This window comes from Chenopodium quinoa, unplaced genomic scaffold (assembly GCF_001683475.1).
Source record: "Chenopodium quinoa cultivar QQ74 unplaced genomic scaffold, ASM168347v1, whole genome shotgun sequence".
Classification (NCBI taxonomy): domain Eukaryota; kingdom Viridiplantae; phylum Streptophyta; class Magnoliopsida; order Caryophyllales; family Amaranthaceae; genus Chenopodium; species Chenopodium quinoa.
Window position 1 is genome coordinate 3,102,549 of NW_018744151.1, and position 23,887 is coordinate 3,126,435.

Below are 23,887 nucleotides of genomic sequence, written 5' to 3' on the forward strand. Positions count from 1 at the left end.
GAGTTTTACTGATCTTGACTCTCGAGGATAATACAAATTACTCCGTACAAAATAGTGGATAGGTACCAATGACCTATGTTAAAGAGTTTAAAAATTCAAGATAAGGCATAATCTAGCACTATGTAATTATATATTTATAAATTTTATGTACCATGATTAAATAACAAATAAAAAAAAAAAAAAAAACCTTTGTCAAAGAAACCAAATTTCAACAATGCAAGATCATATTTTAGATATGCAGTCTTATGATTTGAAATGCTAACCAAACACAATTTGATGACATTGCTTAGAGACTGACAATTTCCACCATTAAATTGATATTCAACTCAAATAAAAAATCTACATGAAGTACGTATGAGATAGTGACAATGAAGCATCTCAACGTACTTATTTGACGTAAACTGAGAATCAACTTGTCAATTTTCTATCATCACAAATTACACAATCAACTTTAATCTTATTCAACTATGAACATTGGAATGCAAGCTTCAATTTAAAAAAAAAAAACATGTACCTAACCTTTGATAAGGTTACAAATGTCATAAAATCTTAACCCTTTTGCCAATAAGAGAATATTTTCGTGCAAGAAAAAAACTTTATCTACCCGATACATATACAACAAGTTACCTACGAACATAATTTCTTTTTTACTTTACGTCGTGGGTAGAATTAACGTTCTTTGTATACGTTAGTTCCTTACGCCCATTTAGCCATGAGAGACATAACTCCCATGCCAATGAAGGCAGCAAGATAGCAAACTAATTGAAGCTTGATATTTCCTTGAAGTTTAGGTCCCATAAAATCACATGCTAATAAGTCCACCAAAGCCATGTAAATTAGAAGTCCGGATGAAGTAGCATTTAGTATTCCTACCACAATTAGGGCAGCTGGGCTATTCTCATTATAGAAACTTAGCATACCAATCCCAAGAGCTATTCCAAATGGTGTTGTTACTGAAAAGAATGCTACCATTGTTGCTTTCATCTTGATCCCGTACTCCGCCTGAAATATTCATTATATATGTACGCATTGTCAAAATTAACTTTATAATATAATAATTGGCTGATTTTGGATCAAACAGTAGAGGGGTCATTGGGTCAAGTCTGGCTTAAACTTTCAATCTTTAGTTAAATATCATTCCTTATTGTTTGCACAATTTGATTTAAAAAGCTTTCAAAAAAAGTGGGTCCATATATAACTATCAAGTTCAAATTGACTAGAGTACCTGTAAGATGCAACCACCAAGACCCATGCCCTCAAAGAGCTGATGGAAGCACATAGCCGCGACAAGTGGTCTAATGGTACATGGATTGTTAGAAACACCCATTGAAAGTCCTATCACCACCGAGTGCACTACTATTCCCATCTCTAATACCTGCATATATATCAATAAATTCGGTCATTTATATGCATTATTACTTGTCAGTTTATAATGTACCATTAAGAACATCCTTATTCATGAACAAAAAAAAATTATTCATATTACTATTCACAAAAAAAATACTCTCTCTCATATACATAAATCAAACAAATAATTTCCAACATTCTCCTCTTAACAATGAACCAAAAAACAATATTGTTCATGTTACTATTCACCTACCCCATTTTCAATTTATCTTTTCCTAAAAATTAAAATACAATTTTTATCATTAAAATAATTAATAAAAGTAAGTTTTGTCAGACAAATAATTTTCACAAATGATTTGGTTTTCCAAACCATTCATATTTGTTCATGCCACTATTCATCATTCCATAATTTTTTTTACATTATTTTATTTTAATAGTAACACAAACAATTTTATTTGTTGATTGTTAAAGATGCTCTAATATAGCACAAGTACATTAACTAAAGACGTTGATCAAAAACTTGGGTGTACCCTTAAAAAGAGGTTAAGGGAACAACTTCTGTGTATATATATATATATATATATATATATATATATATATATATATATATATATATATATATATATATATATATATATATATATATATATATATATATATATATATATATATATATCTCCTACTTTGAAAGTCTCTTATCCCTTGTCTTCAGTTTCCAGGAATTAATCAAAAGACTGACAATGGATTAAGTTCACTACATGTCTACATCACATTTTAATTAATTAATTAATTAATTATGTATTAATCATTCACTCAAAGGTTAATTAGCCTATGTTTACGCGTAGATTATGCTCTTTTGTAGCTGGATTATTCTGTCTAATAATTTCATTTAATCTCCCAAATTGTGGATCTAGAATGTCCTCTAACTCCTAAGGCATATATATATATATATATATATATATATATATATATATATATATATATATATATATATATATATATATATATATATATATATATATGCATGTGCATTCCTTGTCATTCTTTTTAGAAATTGTTGATCATACAAAATGAATAGGATTATCAAAGCAAAAATGATAGCTAACTTGTCTTATCTAGCCCCATCAACACTTGGGAAGTTGGGAGGTTAGAATATATATATATGTATTTCATATCGTAAGGGTGAAAATGATTAGACACATTTATGAAACGGGGCTATAGTATTAATTAGAGTGTGTTTTATTTACCTGATTTTCACTTATATGAATTAATCTGAATTTCTTTAAACTCAACTAAACTTACCTGAAAAACTTATTAGATTTTAAATTATTGAAACTTATTTTAGCTGTAATTTGGGTCTGAGTATCCCTTATCAAAACTTAATTTTCCTAGATTGAATTTATCTAGAACTTATAAGACTTGAAATAAAAGAAAATAAGGTGAGTAGAACATACCCTAAGACTATTAGTAAGGGAAAAAATGTTAACATAATTATAAACAGAGGAAATATTAGCAAGGAAAGATCGACCGTACCAATGTACCATAAACTACATTACGAAGTAGTTGACTAATACATACACTTTCATATACTATGAAAATGATGACCACACACAAAAAGGAATCATTTAGATAAACTTGATCTAATTTGCACCAGATTATGACAAGCTAGATAGACAAATGATTAACATAATGTAATGGTTAATTAACTCGACATTTTAATTAATTTCCTTAGCTTCATCTTGTCTTCTTCATACCTACTCTAGAATTTTTCAAATTGGGAGGGCTGTATGCGTTTTTTTTTTTTCACCAGCCTATATGTCTTTATCCTCAAGTTCTAGGTTTTTTTTTTTTTTTTTTTTTTTTTTATGTTTAATACATTATGCAAATTATATATTGTACTGAGTAGTAGGTTGTATTTAAATTTTACTGCAATTTGACTTTTACAAAATTTAGAGCTTAATCTCTTGCATTATATTATGTGTGAGTCTTGGAGATCATGAGTTGGAACTTGTAAGATAAAAAATTATATAAAAACACAAGCACTATTATATTTTGCTTTTGAATTACACTAATTATATTATTGAAGTGTTTTACAATAAGAAGATATTTTATCATCAATTATTATTATATTAAATTATTATTCGTATATACTTTACTCCTATTAATTATTGCCATTTGATCGGATATACTTTCTCTATTCTAGATATATTGCATTATGTTGACTTTTACAATATCTACATGCATGCTCTCCTTTAATCATCAATTTCTAACTTTCAAAGTAGTGTGTTGGCAGGATAGCTTAAAGTTAACATGGTGTAACATATTTAATTTATTTATAAAAAAGAAAGTACTTTTTTTTTTTATTATTATTTTTTTAATCTATGGTTTTGATCAACCATATGAAATCAAGAATAAAATTCATGCTTTTTCAAATTAGTAAATCAATAAAACTTGGTCAAAACGATATTAATTATAAGAAACTTTCTTTCTTAATATCATGATCATGAATAAATCAAATTTCATCAACTACATACAAATTCATACCTGAGCCACAATACGATATCTCAATAGTTGAGTCTCTTTTTCTTGTGCAACAACTACTTGTTCTTTGTTGTTATTATGACTTTGATCCACCATTTCCATATCCCCTTCTCTAGGACTCTGCATGTTGTGTACAACACCAACACCGCCACCGATATTGTGGTTACCACCACAATGGGCGTGCATCCTCTTCAATCCCTTCTTCTTAAAGTACGCGGTTGCAACCGTGTCCATCATCATGGTCAAAACCGTCGTAACCATAGCTATAAAAGTAGACCAAGGGTAAATCCTCCAAGGGTTTTCAGGCAAACAGGGCGAAGTTAAATTATTCCATGAATCTGGGAGTACGTGCATAAAACCCGTGGACAAAATTACCCCCGCGGCTAGGATTTTAACTATAACAGCCGCGTTACGATCGGGGTGTAACGCGGGAAAAGCCGTTGAAAATAAGGGTAACCCTATTCCAATCATACTAGCTACTAATATGGTAAATATTCCTATGACTTTTAACTTCAAGGATTTCTCCTTGTCGTAACATCCTCCACTAGCGGCCGCCTCACACTCGGAGGCGTCCTGCCCTCGGACCGACGGGGCATGGGTGAGGATCATGAGAAGAGCGATCGAGATTGAGAGTGTTTGGAGTACTCTCATTCTCTTGCTAGTCATTGTTCTAGCCATTTTTTGATGCTTTAATTTTATTCTTATTGTAACAATACTATATATTGTACTAGTATTGTACTTGTGTGTATGTGTTAACTCTATAAGTGTTTATTTGGTGATGGTATTTTCATGTTGGAAGCTTTGTGTATTTATAATAGACTAGTTAGCTAGGATTCATGTGAGGTGTGTAGATTACTTCTATTAGCTAGCAAGTTAGTTGACTAATTAATAATCTAGATCATATAATTAAGAATTTTATTATAATTATTATTATTTGTCTACTATATATGATTAATTATCATTGGTAAGTACAACAATTAAGAATTTATGGAGTAATTAACATTTAGATATTTAATGAGCTTGTGGTTGACATGTGATGGAGTAGGCCAATGGGGAATTTAAGGTGCCAAGTAGACGCTCATTTTATCCAACTCATCCATTTCAAGGGCAAAAGGGTGTTGTATATGTACTCATTTTGCTTCAAATTAATCACAATGATAGATATTACACATAATGTAACACAGTGAATCAAAATTTATTACTATCTCCGATTTTTTTTTTGTTGCAACTTTGGGGTATTATTTGAGAGATATAAAATATTCTAAAGTTACAACTAAAAAAAATGGGAGGCAGTATATAATGTCGAGCATAGTCATTGAAATGATTTGTGTTAAAATGAATAGTGAAATGTTATAATATAATGAAGTAGCTAGTGAAATTATAATTTATACTGATAGAACAATGTATACTACAAGAGGGGGGGGTGAATTGTAGTGTATGTAGACTATGGTAAATTTTGCGGAATTAAATCTACTACTAAGAGAAAAGACACTGAGATAGGCAATGAATAAATTCACTATGTAAAAATGATTTACAATCACTAATACGTTGCCTAGACTCAAGTTCCGTGAGGAACTCAAGTTACCCAACTGTGATCCCTCAATCACAGTTTCTCACACTTTGTGATTCTACTCCGAATCACTTGTACAGTGTAAACAACTCTCTCAAATCTCACACTTTACAACTCTCACAACCCAAACCCAATTACACAATGATTACAAGTATTTTCTAAAGAACTTAAGAGACTAAGGATGGAAGGAACTTCTCTTTTAAACACTTTGAAACTCTATGCTCAGAATACTTAAGATTGTTTTTCCACACTTTCAAAACTTAACGTTGATCTGTTTTTATAAGGAGTTAAACCAAGCTTCCATCAAGTTCCCACTTCCCCCTTAATCCCACGTTCTCTTTAACTGAGAAGTTGGGATGTAGGCTGAGGAAATTTAGGAACATGATTTCCCTAGCTTGACTCCTAAATCAACGTGCTTCCTTAATTTAAGTAAACAGTTATTTTTACTAAGTCAAAAATCAGTTAAGGATTTAAAAAGATAATTATTTATTAATTAAAAAAGATAATTGTTTATTAATTAAAAGATAACTAAATAATTAATTAATTTAAAAACTTATCTTTTAAATTAATGAATTATTTTGATTTTATTTATTTATAAAATAAATCTTTTTCAAAACTGATTTTATCTTTTCCATAAATTAAGGGATATGAAAACTGTTTTTGAAAACCATCGTTTAAACACTTTTCTGAGCATCAGTCAAGTTCCTTCAGGAATTCCAGATTCCATCAGGAACTTTGAGTTTCTCATGAGTTCCTTCCAACACTTTTGTTTCTTAAGTTCATACACTGAATAACTAAGTATACTAGAGTTGTGAGGACATCTTGAAAGCTTGCATTCATCATCAAGTCTTCCAAACTCTGTTGTTCCTACTCCGGAACATATATTCGTATACCTGAATCTTTCTGTTCAACCAAGACTTATAAACATCATTAGTCAGAGTTTGTTTTACGTAAGTCAATCATTAAAATATTAAGGTGGTCAATTCAACAATATTCCCCCTTTTTGATGATGACAAACTAAAACAAACTCGGGTAAACAAAAATAATCATCCAGACAATCAGAGTAACCAATAACTAAGTGAAACAATAAAATTATTAAAGCAATAAAACAAACTAAGTTTAAAGAAGTCTGCATCATTCATGAAAATAATAAATTGTGAAATTTATACCTTTACTTAAATGATGAAGACTTGAAGGGAATCGGTTTGAGTCCGGCTTTTTGAGTTTGTTCTTCTCTTCCCCCTTTTGACATTATCAAAATGATAGAGAGAGCATGCTATATATAGTACTAAACTACAGAGGGATTAGTAAATCTGAATTCATGAACGATTAAGCATGCGCACACAGTTCATATGCAACCAAAATTAAAACATCAAATTCAAAGACAAACTTAGCCAGTTTAATACAAACCGAAATAAAAACAAAATAAAGTGTTCAAAACAAACCAAACAAAATAAAATTGAAGGACAATATCACTGTTTAATAAATCACAAGAAAAAGTGGGGTAGGTTTGTTTTGCAAAGGGCTAGGATATGGTAGCAGCTTCATGGTAAGGTAACATCCTTGATCGCATCAAGAATGGTCTTGTAACAACTTTGCTTCACTTTAGCTTTGAATTCCTGAGCTGAGGAGTCCATATGAGCATTTACTTTATCTTCCAGAGAAAGCATCTGAGTTTGCAGCCCCTCAACTTTAGTAGCCAGGTTATCCACTTTAGAAGAAAGGGTAGTTATACTCTGTGTAAGTGTAGTGGACAAAAGCTTAAGTTCCTCCTGGATTTGCAAGGAACTTGGACTAGAGCTAAAAGCACCGAAGCCGAGACCAGAAGTACGAGGCTGTGAAGCAGGTGGAGAAGGTGTGGTTTGGTGAGCATGGGATGGAATTGGAGGTGGTGATGGAGTTCCCTCTGGAACAGAAGAGGAGGGGCCCGGAGGAACTTGGGTGGAAGTTCCTTCAGAAACTTTAGTTGATTCTTCATCCAACTCAACAATGACAAGCTCAGAATGCAGGGGTTTGGGTTTGGATGAAGCAAGTCTGACACTCCTCCTTCGTCTGCCTGGTATAGGGGTGTGTTTGACAGAACCCCCAACTTCCTGAAGTAACTCTTGCAGTAATGCCTCCTGAGCATCCTCTTCCTCCTTCTCATTCTCTTGATCATCCTCTTCCTCCTCCTCATTTGCACTCTCTACTACCCCATCACTCTTAACTTCTTCTACCTCTTCTTCACAATCCTTCTCTGGTTCTTTCTCTCCAATTGCATTTTTATTTTCCTCACGATTTTCCTCTTTCTTGTCTCCTTCCCCCTCACTGTGTTCCCCCTCGGAATCACTTTGCACATTAGATGCAAAACAAACATTCCCATTCACCACTTTTAATTTCAGCTTTAACAATGATTTTTCTTGAAGGATGTGTTCAGGTTTGAGAATGTATGTCTCGGTTTGTGGCAAAGGAACTTTCAAATCCTGAAACACCACTGTCAAAAGGGAACCATAGGGTATGTGTAGGTCGGGAATGCAGTGGTCTAGGTGGGCTATCATTAAGGCAGGAAAGTTAATGCTAACTTTCTTTGCTAGACAGAAGATAAGGGATGCATCTAACAGGGTTACAGTGCTGCGTTTTTGGGAACGAGGAAGAATTCCTCTCCAAATGATGTTGAACAATAGTTTATGCAAAGGAGTTAAGGCATTGTGGTTAGTTGTAGTAACTTTCGGGTTTCCACCAATAAATGTGACAATTTCGGTTTCATTGTGGCCATCTACGGTGTTTTTGGATTTGTTTTTGACATAGGTTCTATATCCAATATTTGGGGTTTTAAACAATTTGGCCAAATAACCTGCATCAAACTCAATATTCACACCACCAACCGTAGCACTACATACACCATCAACGCAAACAAAAGAGGAGCAAAATTCATCCATTAATGTAGGATAAATTGGAAACTTTGAACATACATCCAACAAATATATCCAATTTTGATAATCCAACAACTCTAAAATTTCGGAAAACTTACAATCCGTGCACCATGAGTGATCAATTGCATACCCAAGTAAGAATTTGTCGTTTTGGGTTTGCCGGGCTTTGGTGCGACGGGCCTTAGTTTTTTCTGGTTTTTCCTTGGGTTGAGTAGCCTTGCGTTTTGGTGCGTGAGAGGAGGAAGGGATTATCATAGTTGGAGGGACGGGTTTTGATGGTGAGTTCCGTCCGGATCGTCGTTCTAAGGGGTTGGAATTTATGTTGGTTTTCATGGTTGGGTGAATTTTGAGAAAGTAGGAGAAGTGTATAAATTGAGGTTGGTAGGAACGTGAAGGTGAGGAGGGGTTTGTGGGGAGTGACGGGTGATGATAGGTGATGAAGTTGAAGGGTTTGTAAAAAGTGACGGTTTAAGGGGTGTGGTGAAGGGACGGTTTAGGTGAAGTGAATGTGGGAGTGAATGTGGGAAAGCGTGTTAGTGGGGAGGTTGAAAGGTTGTGTGATTTATTTACAATAAAAAGAAAAATAAAAATAAGATAAAATCTAATTGAGAAAAAAAATCTTTTTGTTGTTTTGGAATTTATAAGATGAAAAAAGATAAAATTAAAAATTTAAAGATAAATAAAAATGCCAGTAAGTTACTTCAGAGTAAAATACTGGTTGACCTGTACAGAGCTTTTAAAAAAAACTTGGAAAATAATATGGCTTAATTTGTCTTCTTTATTGACATAATCACATGATCACACATCATTAGAATTACATGCTTGTTCATTGCAAGATTCGAGATTATGTTTTTCACACCAAGGTTATATATAGCAATGCTCAGTCGTTTCACTAAGACATACCTTGGGGTTCCAAGAAGAACTGCTCAATTCAGCTTTATCATTCCGAGTTCCAATCGCATCTTTTCGAATTTTTCTCTACTCAAAGGCTTTGTTAGAATGTCAGCAATTTGATATTCAGTTTGTACAAATTCTAATTTAATAGAGCCTTTTTCCACATTGTCTTTTAGAAAGTGATGCCTAACATGAATATGCTTTACACGTGAATGATGTACTGGATCTTTTGAGATGCAAATAGCACTAGTATTATCACAGTATATAGGAACACATTCTAAAATTATGCCAAAATCACGCAACTATTGCTTTATCCATATTAATTGGGAGCAACATGCAGCAGCAGCTACATATTCTGCTTCAGCAGTGGATAGAGCAACAGTGTTTTGTTTCTTGGAACTCCAAGAAACTGGACAAGAGCCTAAGAATTGAACCATACCTGACGTGCTCTTGCGATTTACTAAGTCTCCGGCATAATCTGCATCAGCAAATCCTTTGAGATCGAATGTATCACTTAGTGGGTAGAATAAACTCAAGTCTGCCGTTCCTTTAAGATATCTCAGTATTCTTTTTACGGCAGTTAGATGCGACTCTTTTGGATTTGATTGGAACCTAGCACAAAGACCAACACTAAAAGAAATGTCAGGTCTACTTGCAGTTAAATATAATAAGGAACCAATCATACCTCTGTACATTGTCTGGTCCACACAAGTTCCTGAGGGATCTTCGTCTAATCTAGAGTTAGTTCCCATAGGAGTGTGGTTAGTCTTTGCGTTGTCAAGGTTATACTTTTTCAGGAGTTCCTTGACATATTTTTGCTGATGTATAAATATTCCTGATTCTGTTTGTTTGATCTGCAGTCCTAAAAAGAAATTGAGTTCCCCCATCATGCTCATTTGGAACTCACTACACATCAAGTCAGAAAAGTACTTGCACAAAGATTCGTTAGTTGCACCAAATATAATATCATCAACATAGATCTGTACAACTAAAAGATGAGTTCCTTTAGATTTTAAAAACAAAGTTTTATCAATTTTTCCTCGTTTAAAATCATTTTCCAAAAGGAACTTAGACAATCTTTCATACCATGCTCTTGGAGCTTGTTTTAGTCCGTAGAGAGCCTTATCAAGTTTAAAAACATGGTTTGGAAAATTTGGATTCTCGAATCCAGGGGGTTGATCGACGTAAACTGTTTCTTTTAATAAACCATTCAAAAACGCACACTTTACGTCCATCTGATACAGTTTAAAACCCATGAAAGCAGCAAAAGATATTAAAATTCTAATAGCCTCAAGTCTAGCAACAGGAGCAAATGTTTCCTCAAAATCAATACCCTCCTGTTAGTTATATCCCTTTACAACCAACCTAGCCTTATTTCGTACAATTGTACCATATTCATCAAGTTTGTTTCGAAAGACCCATTTTAAGCCTATGACCTTTTTATCTAGTGGCTTAGGTTCAAGATGCCATACCTGATTTCTTTCGAATTCATTGAGTTCCTCTTGCATGGCTATAATCCAGTCAGGGTCTTCTAAGGCTTCTTTGTGGTTGCGAGGTTCCAAAGTAGATAGAAAAGCATTGAAGGCACAGAAGTTCCTCATTTGCGATCTAGTCTGAGTTCCTTTGCATAAGTCACTGATAATTTTGTCCAGTGGGTGTGACTTTTGGTGCTTCCAAGGTTTGGGCTGGAAGGTTTGGATAGGAACTCGACTATTCTGATTTCCTGAGCCTGTTGCTTCTTCTTCAGTGATTTCCTCTTGTGTTATTGGTTCCTCGGCAGGTTCTTCATTCTGAGGCTGTTCTCTCGAAGGAACTTCAGTCTGTATGTCGAGTTCCTTCTCTGGATTTTCATGATTTTCATTTAATCGAGTTGGCTGCTTATTTGGAATTACTGCATCTTCTTCTTGTTCTTGAGGACGTACTAGACCAATTTCAAAGTCATAGTCCTCATGTTCCTGTGTACATGGAAGTGGATTAGTTTCATCAAATATAACATGCACACTTTCCTCAACACACATAGTGCGTTTATTGTAAACTCTATACGCTTTACTGTTAGTAGCATATCCGAGAAATACGGCTTCATCACTTCTTTCATCGAATTTCCCTATGTTCCTTTTACCATTATTATGCACAAAACATTTACAACCAAATGCTCTCAGATGAGATATATTCGGTTTTCTGCTTTTCATAAGTTCATAGGGTGTCTTATTTAATATAGGCCTTAGCATGACACGATTTATAATATAACAGGCTGTATTCACGGCTTCTGCCCAGAAGTTCCTTGGAAGATCGCTGGCTATTAACATGGTTCGAGCCATGTCTTCTAAGGTTCTGTTCTTCCTTTCCACAACTCCATTTTGCTGTGGAGTTCTTGGAGCTGAGAAATTATGACTTAAGCCTTGTTCCCTGCATAAATCATCAAATTTAAAATTCTCAAATTCAGTGCCATGATCAGATCTAAGGTGTATCAGTTGATGTCCGGTGGACTTTTGAATTCTCGTGAAAAATGTGACAAACTCATCAAAAGTCTCATCTTTGCTAGACATAAAAATTACCCATGTGAATCTAGAATAATCATCAACAATTACTAAGACATACTTCTTTCCACTTCTACTTTGAATCCTCATAGGACCACACAAATCCATATGAATTAACTCTAAAGGTTTCGTGGAACTCACCATTTTCTTGGATTTAAAGGATGATCTGACCTGTTTTCCTTTCACACAAGCATCACAAATTTTGTCACATAGGAACTTGATTGAAGGAAGTCCCTCTACCAAGTTCCTTGTTCTTAATTTATCAATCAAAGAGAAACTTGCATGACCAAAACGTTTATGCCACAGTAAAGGATCATCCTCAATGACACTGAGGCAAGTTAAGTTGTTCCTCGGAACTGTATTGAGATCCACTGTATAAGTGTTCCCTTTCCGAGTTCCTTCCATCAAAACTTTCCCAGTGTCATTCTGAATGATGCTACATTTTTCAGAATCAAAACTTACTGAGTTTCCTTTATCACAAAATTGTGATATGCTTAATAAGCTGTGTTTGAGGCCCTCGACTAAAAAAACGTTATCAATAGCTTGGGAACTTGACCTTCCAACTTTTCCTACGGCAACAATGCTGCCTTTCTTATTATCACCAAAGGTCACAGTTCCTCCTGTATAGGCCGTCAGTGAGAGAAATCTTGATTCATCTCCTGTCATGTGCTTGGAACAACCACTATCGAGGTACCATTGGTTGTTCCCCCTCACTACGACCTGCAAAAGAAACTAAGGGTTAGATTCAGGAACCCCATCTTTCATGGGTTCCTTCGTTGATACAGCAGACTCATTTTTCTTTTGCCATACATAAACTATATTTTTAGTGGACTTAAGTTCCTTTCTTTTGCATTCAGTATCTTTGTGTCCTGACTTGCCACAGAAGGAACACACAGTCTCACTAGGAAGTTCCACATAGTTTTTCTTTTTACTACTACTCTTCTTTTTGTGGTTGAAACCCAAACCTTCTGTCCTTCTGGTTTGAGCTTCAAGTATCCACTTTGGAACTCCCATGTGGATTACACTCTCATTGTTTCTTGCTCTTTCTAGATCCTTTTCAAGGAACTCATTTTTGTCTTTAGTAACCTGCAATTCTTTTTTCAAATTTTCAAGATCATCATTAAAGGTTACTAAAGGAAATTGAAGAGCATTATTAGAATCAATGTTAGTGCATAGCAATTTATACTGAGTCAATTCAACATTTAACATGATATTTTCATTTTTGACTCTTTCCAGTGTTTCTTTAAGCATAGTATTTCTATCTAGCAAATCAAAGAATCTTCCCTGAACATCTGTTCTTGAACTATTCAAATATTTCATATGATCCTTATAGATTTCTAGAGCTTTTTCATTTTGTCCAAGTTTAAGACATATTTCTTTATATTCATCCAATGTTTCTATGAGCAAAGAAATTAATTTGTCTTTTGACAGGGATTTCAGAAATTTAGGTTCGAGATTTACCTCCTTTGACCTTTCACTGTGTTTAGCCATCAAACACAGGTTTGCAGTTTCTTCTTCCGTGGATTCTTCTTCATCCTCAGAACTTGTGTCTCCCCACGCAGCTATCATGGCTTTCCTGTAATCAGATTTTGAAAAGTTAGGAGTATTAGATTTTCCGTGTTCCTTCATTTTGCCTTTTCCTTTTTCTGATTCCCAGAGAGGGCATTCCTTGATGAAGTGATCTGTGTTCCCACATTTGTGGCAACCTCCTGTTTCCTTGGAGTATTGGTTCTTCTTGAAGTTCCTTTTCTTTTGGTCACCAAACCTTTTGTTGCGGTACAGCTTTTTTAACTTCCTGACTAGCATGGCAGCTTCTTCCTCTCCAGATTCGGAATCCTCATCACTTGGTTGGGCAACTTTTAAAGCGATTCCTCGGCTTTTTGAGCTTTCTTGACTTTTGTTTGATAGGTGAAGCTCATGAGTTATCAAGGAACCTGCAAGTTGTTCAAGGTTAAAGGTTGTAAAGTCCTTTGATTCCTGCAAAGCAGCCACTTTGGCTCTCCACCGTTCATCTTCAGGAAGGCTTCTTAGAATTTTGCGTACCTGTTCATCCATAGGAACAACTCTACCAAGAGAAACTAATTCATTAGTAATATTTTTAAAACGAGTAAACATTTCTTGAATAGTTTCTTTTGAACCCATTTCAAAACGTTCATATTTAGAAAGCAGTATATCAATTTTAGAAGGTTTGACTTCATGAGTTCCTTCGTGGGTTATTTCTAGTAAATCCCATATTTCTTTTGCTGTTTTACATCCCATAACACGAGTGTGTTCATCTGGCCCTAAACCCCAAACTAGGAGTTTTTTAGCAGTAGCATTAATCTCTTTCTTCTCAAAGTCATTTCTATCATATTCAGAGATAGGTTTAGGAATTACCTCATTTTCTGCATTGGTCTTGGTTACCTCGTAATCTCCTACTTCGATAGCTTGCCAGACTTGATAATTCTCGGACTGTATGAACATCTCCATCCTTGTCTTCCAATAGGCATAGTACTTCCCATTGAAGAGTGGTGGTCTTTGTGTAGAGTAACCTTCAGCTAGTCTCTCGTCCTTTGACATTGTTCCTCCAGGAACTTGACTCGACAGGGCTTCCTGCTTTTCCGAGTTCCTTGCTCTGATACCAATTGATACAACAATGTATACTACAAGAGGGGGGGGTGAATTGTAGTGTATGTAGACTATGGTAAATTTTGCGGAATTAAATCTACTACTAAGAGAAAAGACACTGAGATAGGCAATGAATAAATTCACTATGTAAAAATGATTTACAATCACTAATACGTTGCCTAGACTCAAGTTCCGTGAGGAACTCAAGTTACCCAACTGTGATCCCTCAATCACAGTTTCTCACACTTTGTGATTCTACTCCGAATCACTTGTACAGTGTAAACAACTCTCTCAAATCTCACACTTTACAACTCTCACAACCCAAACCCAATTACACAATGATTACAAGTATTTTCTAAAGAACTTAAGAGACTAAGGATGGAAGGAACTTCTCTTTTAAACACTTTGAAACTCTATGCTCAGAATACTTAAGATTGTTTTTCCACACTTTCAAAACTTAACGTTGATCTGTTTTTATAAGGAGTTAAACCAAGCTTCCATCAAGTTCCCACTTCCCCCTTAATCCCACGTTCTCTTTAACTGAGAAGTTGGGATGTAGGCTGAGGAAATTTAGGAACATGATTTCCCTAGCTTGACTCCTAAATCAACGTGCTTCCTTAATTTAAGTAAACAGTTATTTTTACTAAGTCAAAAATTAGTTAAGGATTTAAAAAGATAATTATTTATTAATTAAAAAAGATAATTGTTTATTAATTAAAAGATAACTAAATAATTAATTAATTTAAAAACTTATCTTTTAAATTAATGAATTATTTTGATTTTATTTATTTATAAAATAAATCTTTTTCAAAACTGATTTTATCTTTTCCATAAATTAAGGGATATGAAAACTGTTTTTGAAAACCATCGTTTAAACACTTTTCTGAGCATCAGTCAAGTTCCTTCAGGAATTCCAGATTCCATCAGGAACTTTGAGTTTCTCATGAGTTCCTTCCAACACTTTTGTTTCTTAAGTTCATACACTGAATAACTAAGTATACTAGAGTTGTGAGAACATCTTGAAAGCTTGCATTCATCATCAAGTCTTCCAAACTCTGTTGTTCCTACTCCGGAACATATATTCGTATACCTGAATCTTTCTGTTCAACCAAGACTTATAAACATCATTAGTCAGAGTTTGTTTTACGTAAGTCAATCATTAAAATATTAAGGTGGTCAATTCAACATATACACTATTTATGAATTGGGTAATGCTATACATAGCCCTTAGGGCTATATATAAGCATTGAATTTACTCTTGGAAAATGTATAAAGTTAGGAATTCATGACAAAAACACGCGCAAATCGGTGTAATTAGTGTGTTTTTGTCATGATTTTCTAAATTTAAACAATTTTCAAGAGTAAATTAAATGCTTATATGTAGCCCTTAGGGCTATGTATAGCATTTTCCTATGAATTATTGTAATTCAAATTTTTTTACATGAAACCTTAAGTGAAGCTTACTTATAATAATTTATCATACCATCAACATAAATTATTCTATTTTCAGAGATAAGCTATCCTAACTTAATTTATATACTACGATAACATAATATTTTACAGTAAGTTATTCAATAATTCTAAGTCATTTTTACCTTAATCTATATCGGATTAGCGGTATAACTTGATCCTTTACAACTTCATTAGAAGGTTTTTGTGTTTGTAAAATCGTATATTATTATTTAATGATACAGGACTTGTTATTTAATTTGAAATTTATTAATGAGCAAAATATATGGAATTAGTATATATTTTTTAAAAACACTAACCCTATGTGCACTTAAGTGCATTAAAAAACAATAAAAAAAAATTAAAAAATCAATGGTTGAGTGTGCTATTAGCCTATTATCAATAGATAGGATTATAAATGTTAGCAAAGCATCATGCATGCCTTCTGTTATTAGATGTTGCTCTCAACTTATGCTTTGACATTTGACAACTAAGGTTCCGACTTTGAATTTACAATAGAAGTCAACGAGTTGCAAGTCAAATGTATTGCCTCATTTTTATTTTTATTTTGAATAGAAAAGTATTGCACCTGCATCTTAATGGAATGTTTAATAAGTGACAAACTGATCAGCAGCCACAATTAATTCCGATATTTTAATGGAAATTATCATCTTGATATTGTATTCTTTATTTATTTATTTTATTTTTTATTTTTTATTTATTTTTTGGTTTGAAAGATGATACTGAATCCTATTTGTACATACAGATTATTGAAGTACATCAAAATTATCACTGGGGTTATTTTTTTAATCTATGAGTGGTCGACTAGTGCTTTCTAATGACATGCTTTGTTATACCTACCATTTATGACATGTTTTATTCATCTAATTTTCATACTCCCTCTGTGTTTTTTTTAAGTGTTATAGTTTGACCGACACATAATTTTAGGCAATTTAATTGATTTAAATAAAATAAGAGTTAAGTAGGGTATTTGGAGTATTAAAAAATTGTAAGAGAAAGATAGTGGGGTTAATAATTTATTGAAAAGTAATGAAGGTGAGTGGAAAGATATAATAAAAAAGTAGTAGTGGGTTTGAGTGGGGACTATGAGAGGAGAGATATATAATATTTTAATATACTATCTCTGATTCAATTTACTCGCAACAAAAGAATATTTTATGTCTCACAAATAATACCCCTTTGTTGCGAGTAAATTGAACCGGAGGTAGTAGTTTTTTTGCCAAAAAAAGAAAATGTAACGCTTAAAAAAATACGGCCGAAAATGAAAAATGTAACACTTAAAAAAACACGAGGGAGTATATTTAAGAAATCTAAAAGTGATCTTTAAAAAAAATCTAAAAGTGAGCGTTAATAATTTTAGATAAGACAAATTTAGGGAAAAAAAAAAGTTTTTATAAATTAAGTGGGGTTACTAAAGTTAAGTTGACATCTAAAATAAGTTTGACATTAGCTAAATGAGTTTAGATAAAAGAGAATTAGGTGGAAAAAAAAAACGCGCCCATTAGAAAATTTAATACTAGACAAGCTCGTCGGTATCTATATTAGAGCAACTCCAATGACAAGTTAATTGTCAAATTAGATTGTCATGCTACATAAGCTTTTAAGCTAATTATCTTTGTAGCTAGTTTGAGCCCAACAGTTAGCTGTTAGCTTACTTTTTAAATCATCAATTTAATATTTTTATCTTAATTACTAATTAACTTTTAGCATTTTCTTAGAGCAACTTCAATGGTTGCTTTTAGGGACTAGCTTGCAATTTTAATAATTTTCAAGCTAATAGCCAAACCATTGGAGGATAGTTTAATAATTAGTTTGGCCAAGCTAATGCCAAGCAAATTAGCTTAGCTAGGCTAATTAGCTTAGAAATTAATTGTCTCTAATAAAATACTAATTATTTAAAAAATAAAGCTGAAAATCTAAATGCTAATTAGCTTAACCATTGTGGCATAAATTACCTAGAAGGAAGAATAGCTTTGCAATCCTAGGTGGCATGGCAAGCTAATTTGGCAATTAGCTTGCCGTTGGAGTTACTCTTAGCTTGTAATTTGCTTGACTAGGCTAATTAAATATTTTTACTCCAATGGTCAAGCTAGTAGCTAGGGACTATTTAAAATTGCAAGCAAGTCCCTAGATACAACCATTGGAGTTGCTCTTAATATTTTTTTTAAAAAAAAATAATACTGGTAATAAAATCTATTGTTGGTTAACAAATTTAAAAAAATGCCAAAAAAAAAACCTAATAGTAATGCCTTATACACTGTTCAAATGCACGCGCATGATAATCATTTCCCGCTTTTATCTAGGCATTATGAACTTATAAGAATTATTATATGGACTTAGGGCCTGTTCTCATACTTTTTTTCCAGTTCAGTTCATTTCAGCTCCTAATTTCCTTCTCTTATAAAATATTCATTTCACTTCAGTTCAGTTCAGCCGAGTTCGGTCTATGAGAACAGGCCCTAGGGCGTGTACAACAAAATATAAGCATATAACTGTGAAGGTAACTATTAGCTGTGTAGGTAGATGTTAGCTGTCAACAAGCTGTTAGATGTGAAGATATATAATTAGGTATAGTATAAGTGTTGGTGAAGTAGCTGTTACATATAAAAATCATTATTTTTCCTAAAATTATGGATTAAATTTTTCAACAGCTACCTCTAACTTTAAAATCTAATATTTCTAACTTTTGATAAACCCTACCTCCACCACTAAAAGCTACCACAACCACTACATTGAATTGTCAAACACTCATCTTTTTTTTTTTTTTTTTTTTTTTTGTTAAATAGTGGTTTGACTTGGTTAACCACTAAAAGCTACTCGAACGCTACTGTTGAACATGCCCTTACGTAATGTTTGGTAATTAGTGATTAACTAATCGCTAAGAGCTTACATTAGGGGGGGGGAATCTAAGAGCTAGTAGTTGAATTGGCTAGTTGGTTATGGTTGTCATTTGGCTGAAATGTGCAACACATATAAAATCAAAAAAGTAAAAGCTTTACTCGTATTTTCGTGCTGGAATTAGACGTTGGAACACAATCAGCTCATTGAATAAGCTCCTTACAAAACAACTAAAACACTCTTTCAATGACACCCAACTTACTCGAAAATTTACCTCTCCCACATCTCACTATCCTTAATAACCCAACACCTATTGAGTCATTGACCATCACTACCAGTATTTGTAGTACATCCCTCATCTCTCCTCTTAAAAAGGTTCAAATTGTTTCTCTAAGCTAACTCCACTGCCCACCAGGGCCACCACCTATTCATGTCCCTCTTTATCACCAATAGTCAGTTCACTATTCTCCCCGTATTTGTAGTACATCCCTAAAGGTGTCAAAACCAAAACGACTTGAAAATATTCATCCAATTTGAAATATAACTGATTTGATTTGACCTAAGAAAGTCAGGACCCTACCCTGATCTGTAACTGACACAAACTCAACTCGATTATCCCGTCAGAAATTTCCGACGGAATTTCTGTCAGAAAGTTATTAATAAAAAAAAAACCTTACTATACCCTCTTAACCTAAACTAGCCTCTCCTTCCCCTTATTTCATGTCTTTTCTCTATCTCCGCCCTCTTTCTTCTTTCTCTCTCCTCTCCTCACGTCTTTCTCTCCGCCCTCTTTCTTCTTTCTCTCTCCTCTCCTCACGTCTTTCTCTCCGCCCTTTTTCTTTCTCGCTCTCCTTCTCCGCCCTCTTTCTCTTTCTCCTTCTTCTTTGTCGGGGTTTGTGTTCTTCTCTTTCTCCCTTTCCCTCTCTTCTTCGGTCTCCTAGCTCCCTTGTGATTCCATCCTCCTTCTCTCTCTTAATTCCAGCTCCTTTCTTTTCTCTCTATTCTCTTTGTCTTAGGGTGGTGGGTTTACTTGGTTTGACCCTAAAAAGCTTAGAGGAATGACGGAATTTAAGTCTCATGGTCAAAATGAGGTTTTTAATTAGGTGAAATTCAACCATGAAAACTTTATATTTCTAAAAAATATACTAACATAACCATAAACCTAAAGATATATTCTCTAACTAATAATATCTTTAACATCAATAAACCTAAATATATTATTCTCTTAATATAATGATGATATCTACGGAAAATATATCACACATATTTTCCGATATCTCATATCTCTAACATCATTCCGCAATCATAACGGCAGTAACACAAACGTTGCAATTGAAAATTCTACTTTGTTGAATTCGATCAAGATAAACTTCTCTGTTGATATCACTGTTAATTTTTTTTAATGATGAGAGCGTTCAGCTTTTCGAACTCATCGATCATCAAACAAGCAGGAATGTCATTCTTTTCGAACCTGCAAGAAAAACATTACAACGAGGGCGTCTCTTTTTCTCAAACTCATCATATTTCATTTGGTTTTTCCTAAGCAAAATAGAGCTCCAAACAAATATTGGTTTTTCAGAGTAAACAACACTCAAAACATTTAAAACATCTGTCTCACGGTACAAGGAGAACCAATATAAACACTGATTAGGGGATTTTGCTCCCACCAATCGGAATGCGCCACGTGGGCCAATCAGGTCCAGCCAAGTGTCCCCCAGTTGGAACTGTCAGGGCTTTCCACGTGGCACGCGCTTATTCGTCCACCTTGGACCTATTATGTCATGACATGTGGCATACTCCATGCCTAATGGAGAAACCGGCCACCCAGGCCCAACTTTCGAGGGAAGCCCAATCAGCCCTAGGTTAACCTAAACCTAGGATGGGCACGTTTCCCAAGGTTATAAATACCTCCCTTAATCCTCATTAAGGGGGATTACGAAAAAACACATTAATTACACACAGTAATAACCGGCTGATCTCGCTAACAAAGCAGATTACCTACATTAAACACTCTCACCTAGAGAGACCCAATCACTTTAATTTCCGCATTAATTACTCCTTAATCAAGTACTAACTTGACCGTTGGAGGCGGAGCTCCCACCACCAGGAGTCTCCGTTATTTTGCAGGTACAGGCGTCCGGTTCCAGTCTCGGAATTGTAACTCTCCCGCAGGACATCAGAAAACCCCGAAACAAACACTGCCTCACCGTACAAGGAGAATCAATACATCTTGTCTCACAACACCACAGAGCGGATTTTTTTTTTTCGTTAAAAAAACCTCATGTATGTAGTCCCCAATAATCATCTTTGAGGATTCACACACCATGACACACACGAGCAACTTAATCTGACAAAGGCCACTCATAATATTAAATACATCAAATCATCAAATTTTTCACCCACAAACATATTTTAACTAACACATCGAAATTTTATCCCACCGGTGGATTTAATTTTTCAACCCACCGGTAAGAATTTTTTTTTTTTTGTGAATATTGCCAATATCAAAACCTATGCACATAAAATAGAAAACAATATTCCTATTATTCTTTTAATGATGATATATATTTACGAAAAATATATCACATATTTTCCGATATCTCATATCTCTAATAGAATCGAAATGAATCTGTCCCAAATTTTATTGACCCATTAAAACTAACAATAAAAGACAAGTATTCTCTACCCTATTGCAATTCTTACAACAAAAAATAAATAATAAAAACAATAAAAAATAAATAAAAAGATAAGTTTTTTACTCTATCAAAACTATTGACTTATTACGAGAAGATAGATCTCATGAACACGATTCTTAAAAAGAAACATATCAGTAAAAAAACTATTGACTTAATACGAGAAAATAGAACTCAGGAACACGTTGCTTAAAAAGAAACATATCACTAAAAACACACTCAGTTTTTCATTCCATATTGTACAAATTCTGAAATTTAAGTTGTTTTTCACCATCGATTATTGTTTTCCAACTAGTTAAAACTACCGCATGACCCAAATTGGGGTTGACGTTAAGTGAATAATTCATTTATTCAGAGTCAAAAATTGTAAAATAATCAAATAAACTCTTATTGTCCTTAAGCAAAAGCTCTGCAATATCAACACCAAAACACAAAATAACACGTTTGACATCCTAAATCCAACACAGTAGCGAATCTAGCTTAATTATAAGTATGTTTAATCAAAATGAACAAATTATATTAAATGATTTATAAATTAACAAATTACGTGAAACAACATACTTTCTCGTTAATAATTAATTGCAACAAAGGAGGTGCATATACACGAAACCAAGACAAAACTTTTTAAACAAGATTAGTGAAAAATAAGGGTAATAATTAAGGAGTGAATAATTAATCAAAATAGAGAATCCAAAGTGTAATACCACCACCTCTTACAAACACATCACTATCTTCTGAAAATACGCCACCCAGAACCACTACCCTGAAAACCCACACCACTCGAATCACCCCCACAAAGCCCATGTCACTCAAAATCATCACTCATGAAACCCACAAACCCAAATTTAGACCCACATCACCCAAATAAACACCAAAACCCATGCAACCCAACGAACCACCAAAACCCACTGCACGCGTCCTACCAGACCACCAGAACCACGCCACCTAATGAACCACCAAGACTCACAAAAAACAATCAACCCAAAAACAAGGAAAACCCAAATCAAACCAAACCCAAACAACCAAACTCAATTCAACGAAAAACACAAATGATGTAACCCCCACGAACTACCCATGAAAAGAAACAAGTCTTGCCTATTTCAAGATCTGGAATTAAAAGGTTTTCTTATTCAATTCATGACAATAAGGTTGAAGGTAGAAAAGAAAGATAATGAGGAAGGTCATTAAGGTGAAAAAATTGGATGATAAAAAGGAAAGAGAAAGATAATAGCAGAGATGGAAGAAAATGAATTAATGAGAAATATGATTATTTTGGTCTCAAGTATGTAATTGAGGTTATGAAGTTTGAAATAAAGGTTTTTTTTTGTTATTTTGATGGAAAAAAGTTACCAAATTTTGTTTTGTTGCAAATAAAGCTTATCATCCAAATATAATAATTGTTGCAATTAATAATCAACGGAGGAAGTATTAAGTGTTTAGTCCCTCCCGGTTCCAGGAAATCTTGGGATCGAACCTTACCCCCACCGTTGTGGCTCTTTAAAAACCAAAAAAAAAAAATATTGGATTTTTCATCAAATGCCCTTGAGTTATTTTTTTATTCACTATATACCCATGAAAATTTTCAAATTCACTATATACTAACGAGTTTTTCAAAAATATCACCAAATGCCCTTAATGACTAATGACAGTTAATTCCGTTAGTCATTAAGACTAATTATGTCACGTGGTAGCATAGGATTGGTTACGTTGTTTATTAAATTAGAGAATTAATTATAGAAAAAAAAAACTTTTTTTTTTTTTAAAAAAGTAACCACCACTCAACCTCCCCCTATCTACTGTCAGCAGCCAATCGCTTGTCGGCCTTCTTGTCACCAGCGCCATTCCTTCCTTCGTCGGCAACCCCGGAGGAGGGAATGTGGTCGTCGACACCGAAGTGTACAGTTGTCGGCGGTAGGGCTTCGGGCTTCGGCGCCAGTGGGGGTTGGGGGCAATGCCAGTGGGGGTTGTTAAATTTTTTACCTTGTATTTACAAGGTACCCCACTTGCTTTTTCATTATTCTCTCTCACACTCTCTCATCTGCTTAATATATGTGCCTAAATCAAACGTGTCAACTAAATAAAAATGGATGAAGTATATGCAGTAAGAATTTAAAAATTATATGGGGTCAATTGACCCTATTGCCTTAAACTTAATTTCGCCTCAACATTATCGTGTAACTTCCAAACCGAGATCAAAGTTCGTTTCATAGCCTCAACATTAAAGGGCTTAGAGGTCAGAAGTTTTCCTACCAACGAAAGAGCAATTTGATTATTTGAATCATCATCGTCAACAAAATTCTCACCAATCACTTTCGACTTGTCATCCGTTAATCTAATTTTCTCAAAATCGTTCAGTAAATCCTCTACCATGGTCAGAACATAATTTGCAGGGGAAAGCAGGAAAATTAAGCAAGAATTGAATGATTGAGATCAAGGAAATCAAGAAAACGTAGCAAACCCTAGGCGAGGGACATACGA

The 23,887-nt window shown here is 34.0% G+C and overlaps 2 protein-coding genes across 2 annotated transcripts; both read right to left on the reverse strand.

Moving 5' to 3' along the window:
* Positions 1–215: 215 nt before the first annotated feature.
* On the reverse strand, positions 216–4,688 carry LOC110693611 (zinc transporter 7-like). Its single transcript, XM_021870751.1, has 3 exons — positions 3,892–4,688; positions 1,226–1,375; positions 216–1,002 (listed from the first exon to the last, which is right to left on the reverse strand). The coding sequence occupies exons 1-3, from the start codon at positions 4,564–4,566 to the stop codon at positions 697–699; spliced, it is 1,131 nt and encodes a 376-aa protein (XP_021726443.1). The 5' UTR covers positions 4,567–4,688; the 3' UTR covers positions 216–696.
* A 7,845-nt stretch (positions 4,689–12,533) lies between these two features.
* Positions 12,534–14,360, reverse strand: LOC110693406 (coiled-coil domain-containing protein 186-like). The gene has a single exon (XM_021870528.1). It carries the CDS (start codon positions 14,358–14,360, stop codon positions 12,534–12,536), a length of 1,827 nt encoding a protein of 608 aa, XP_021726220.1.
* Between the last annotated feature and the right edge of the window lie 9,527 nt (positions 14,361–23,887).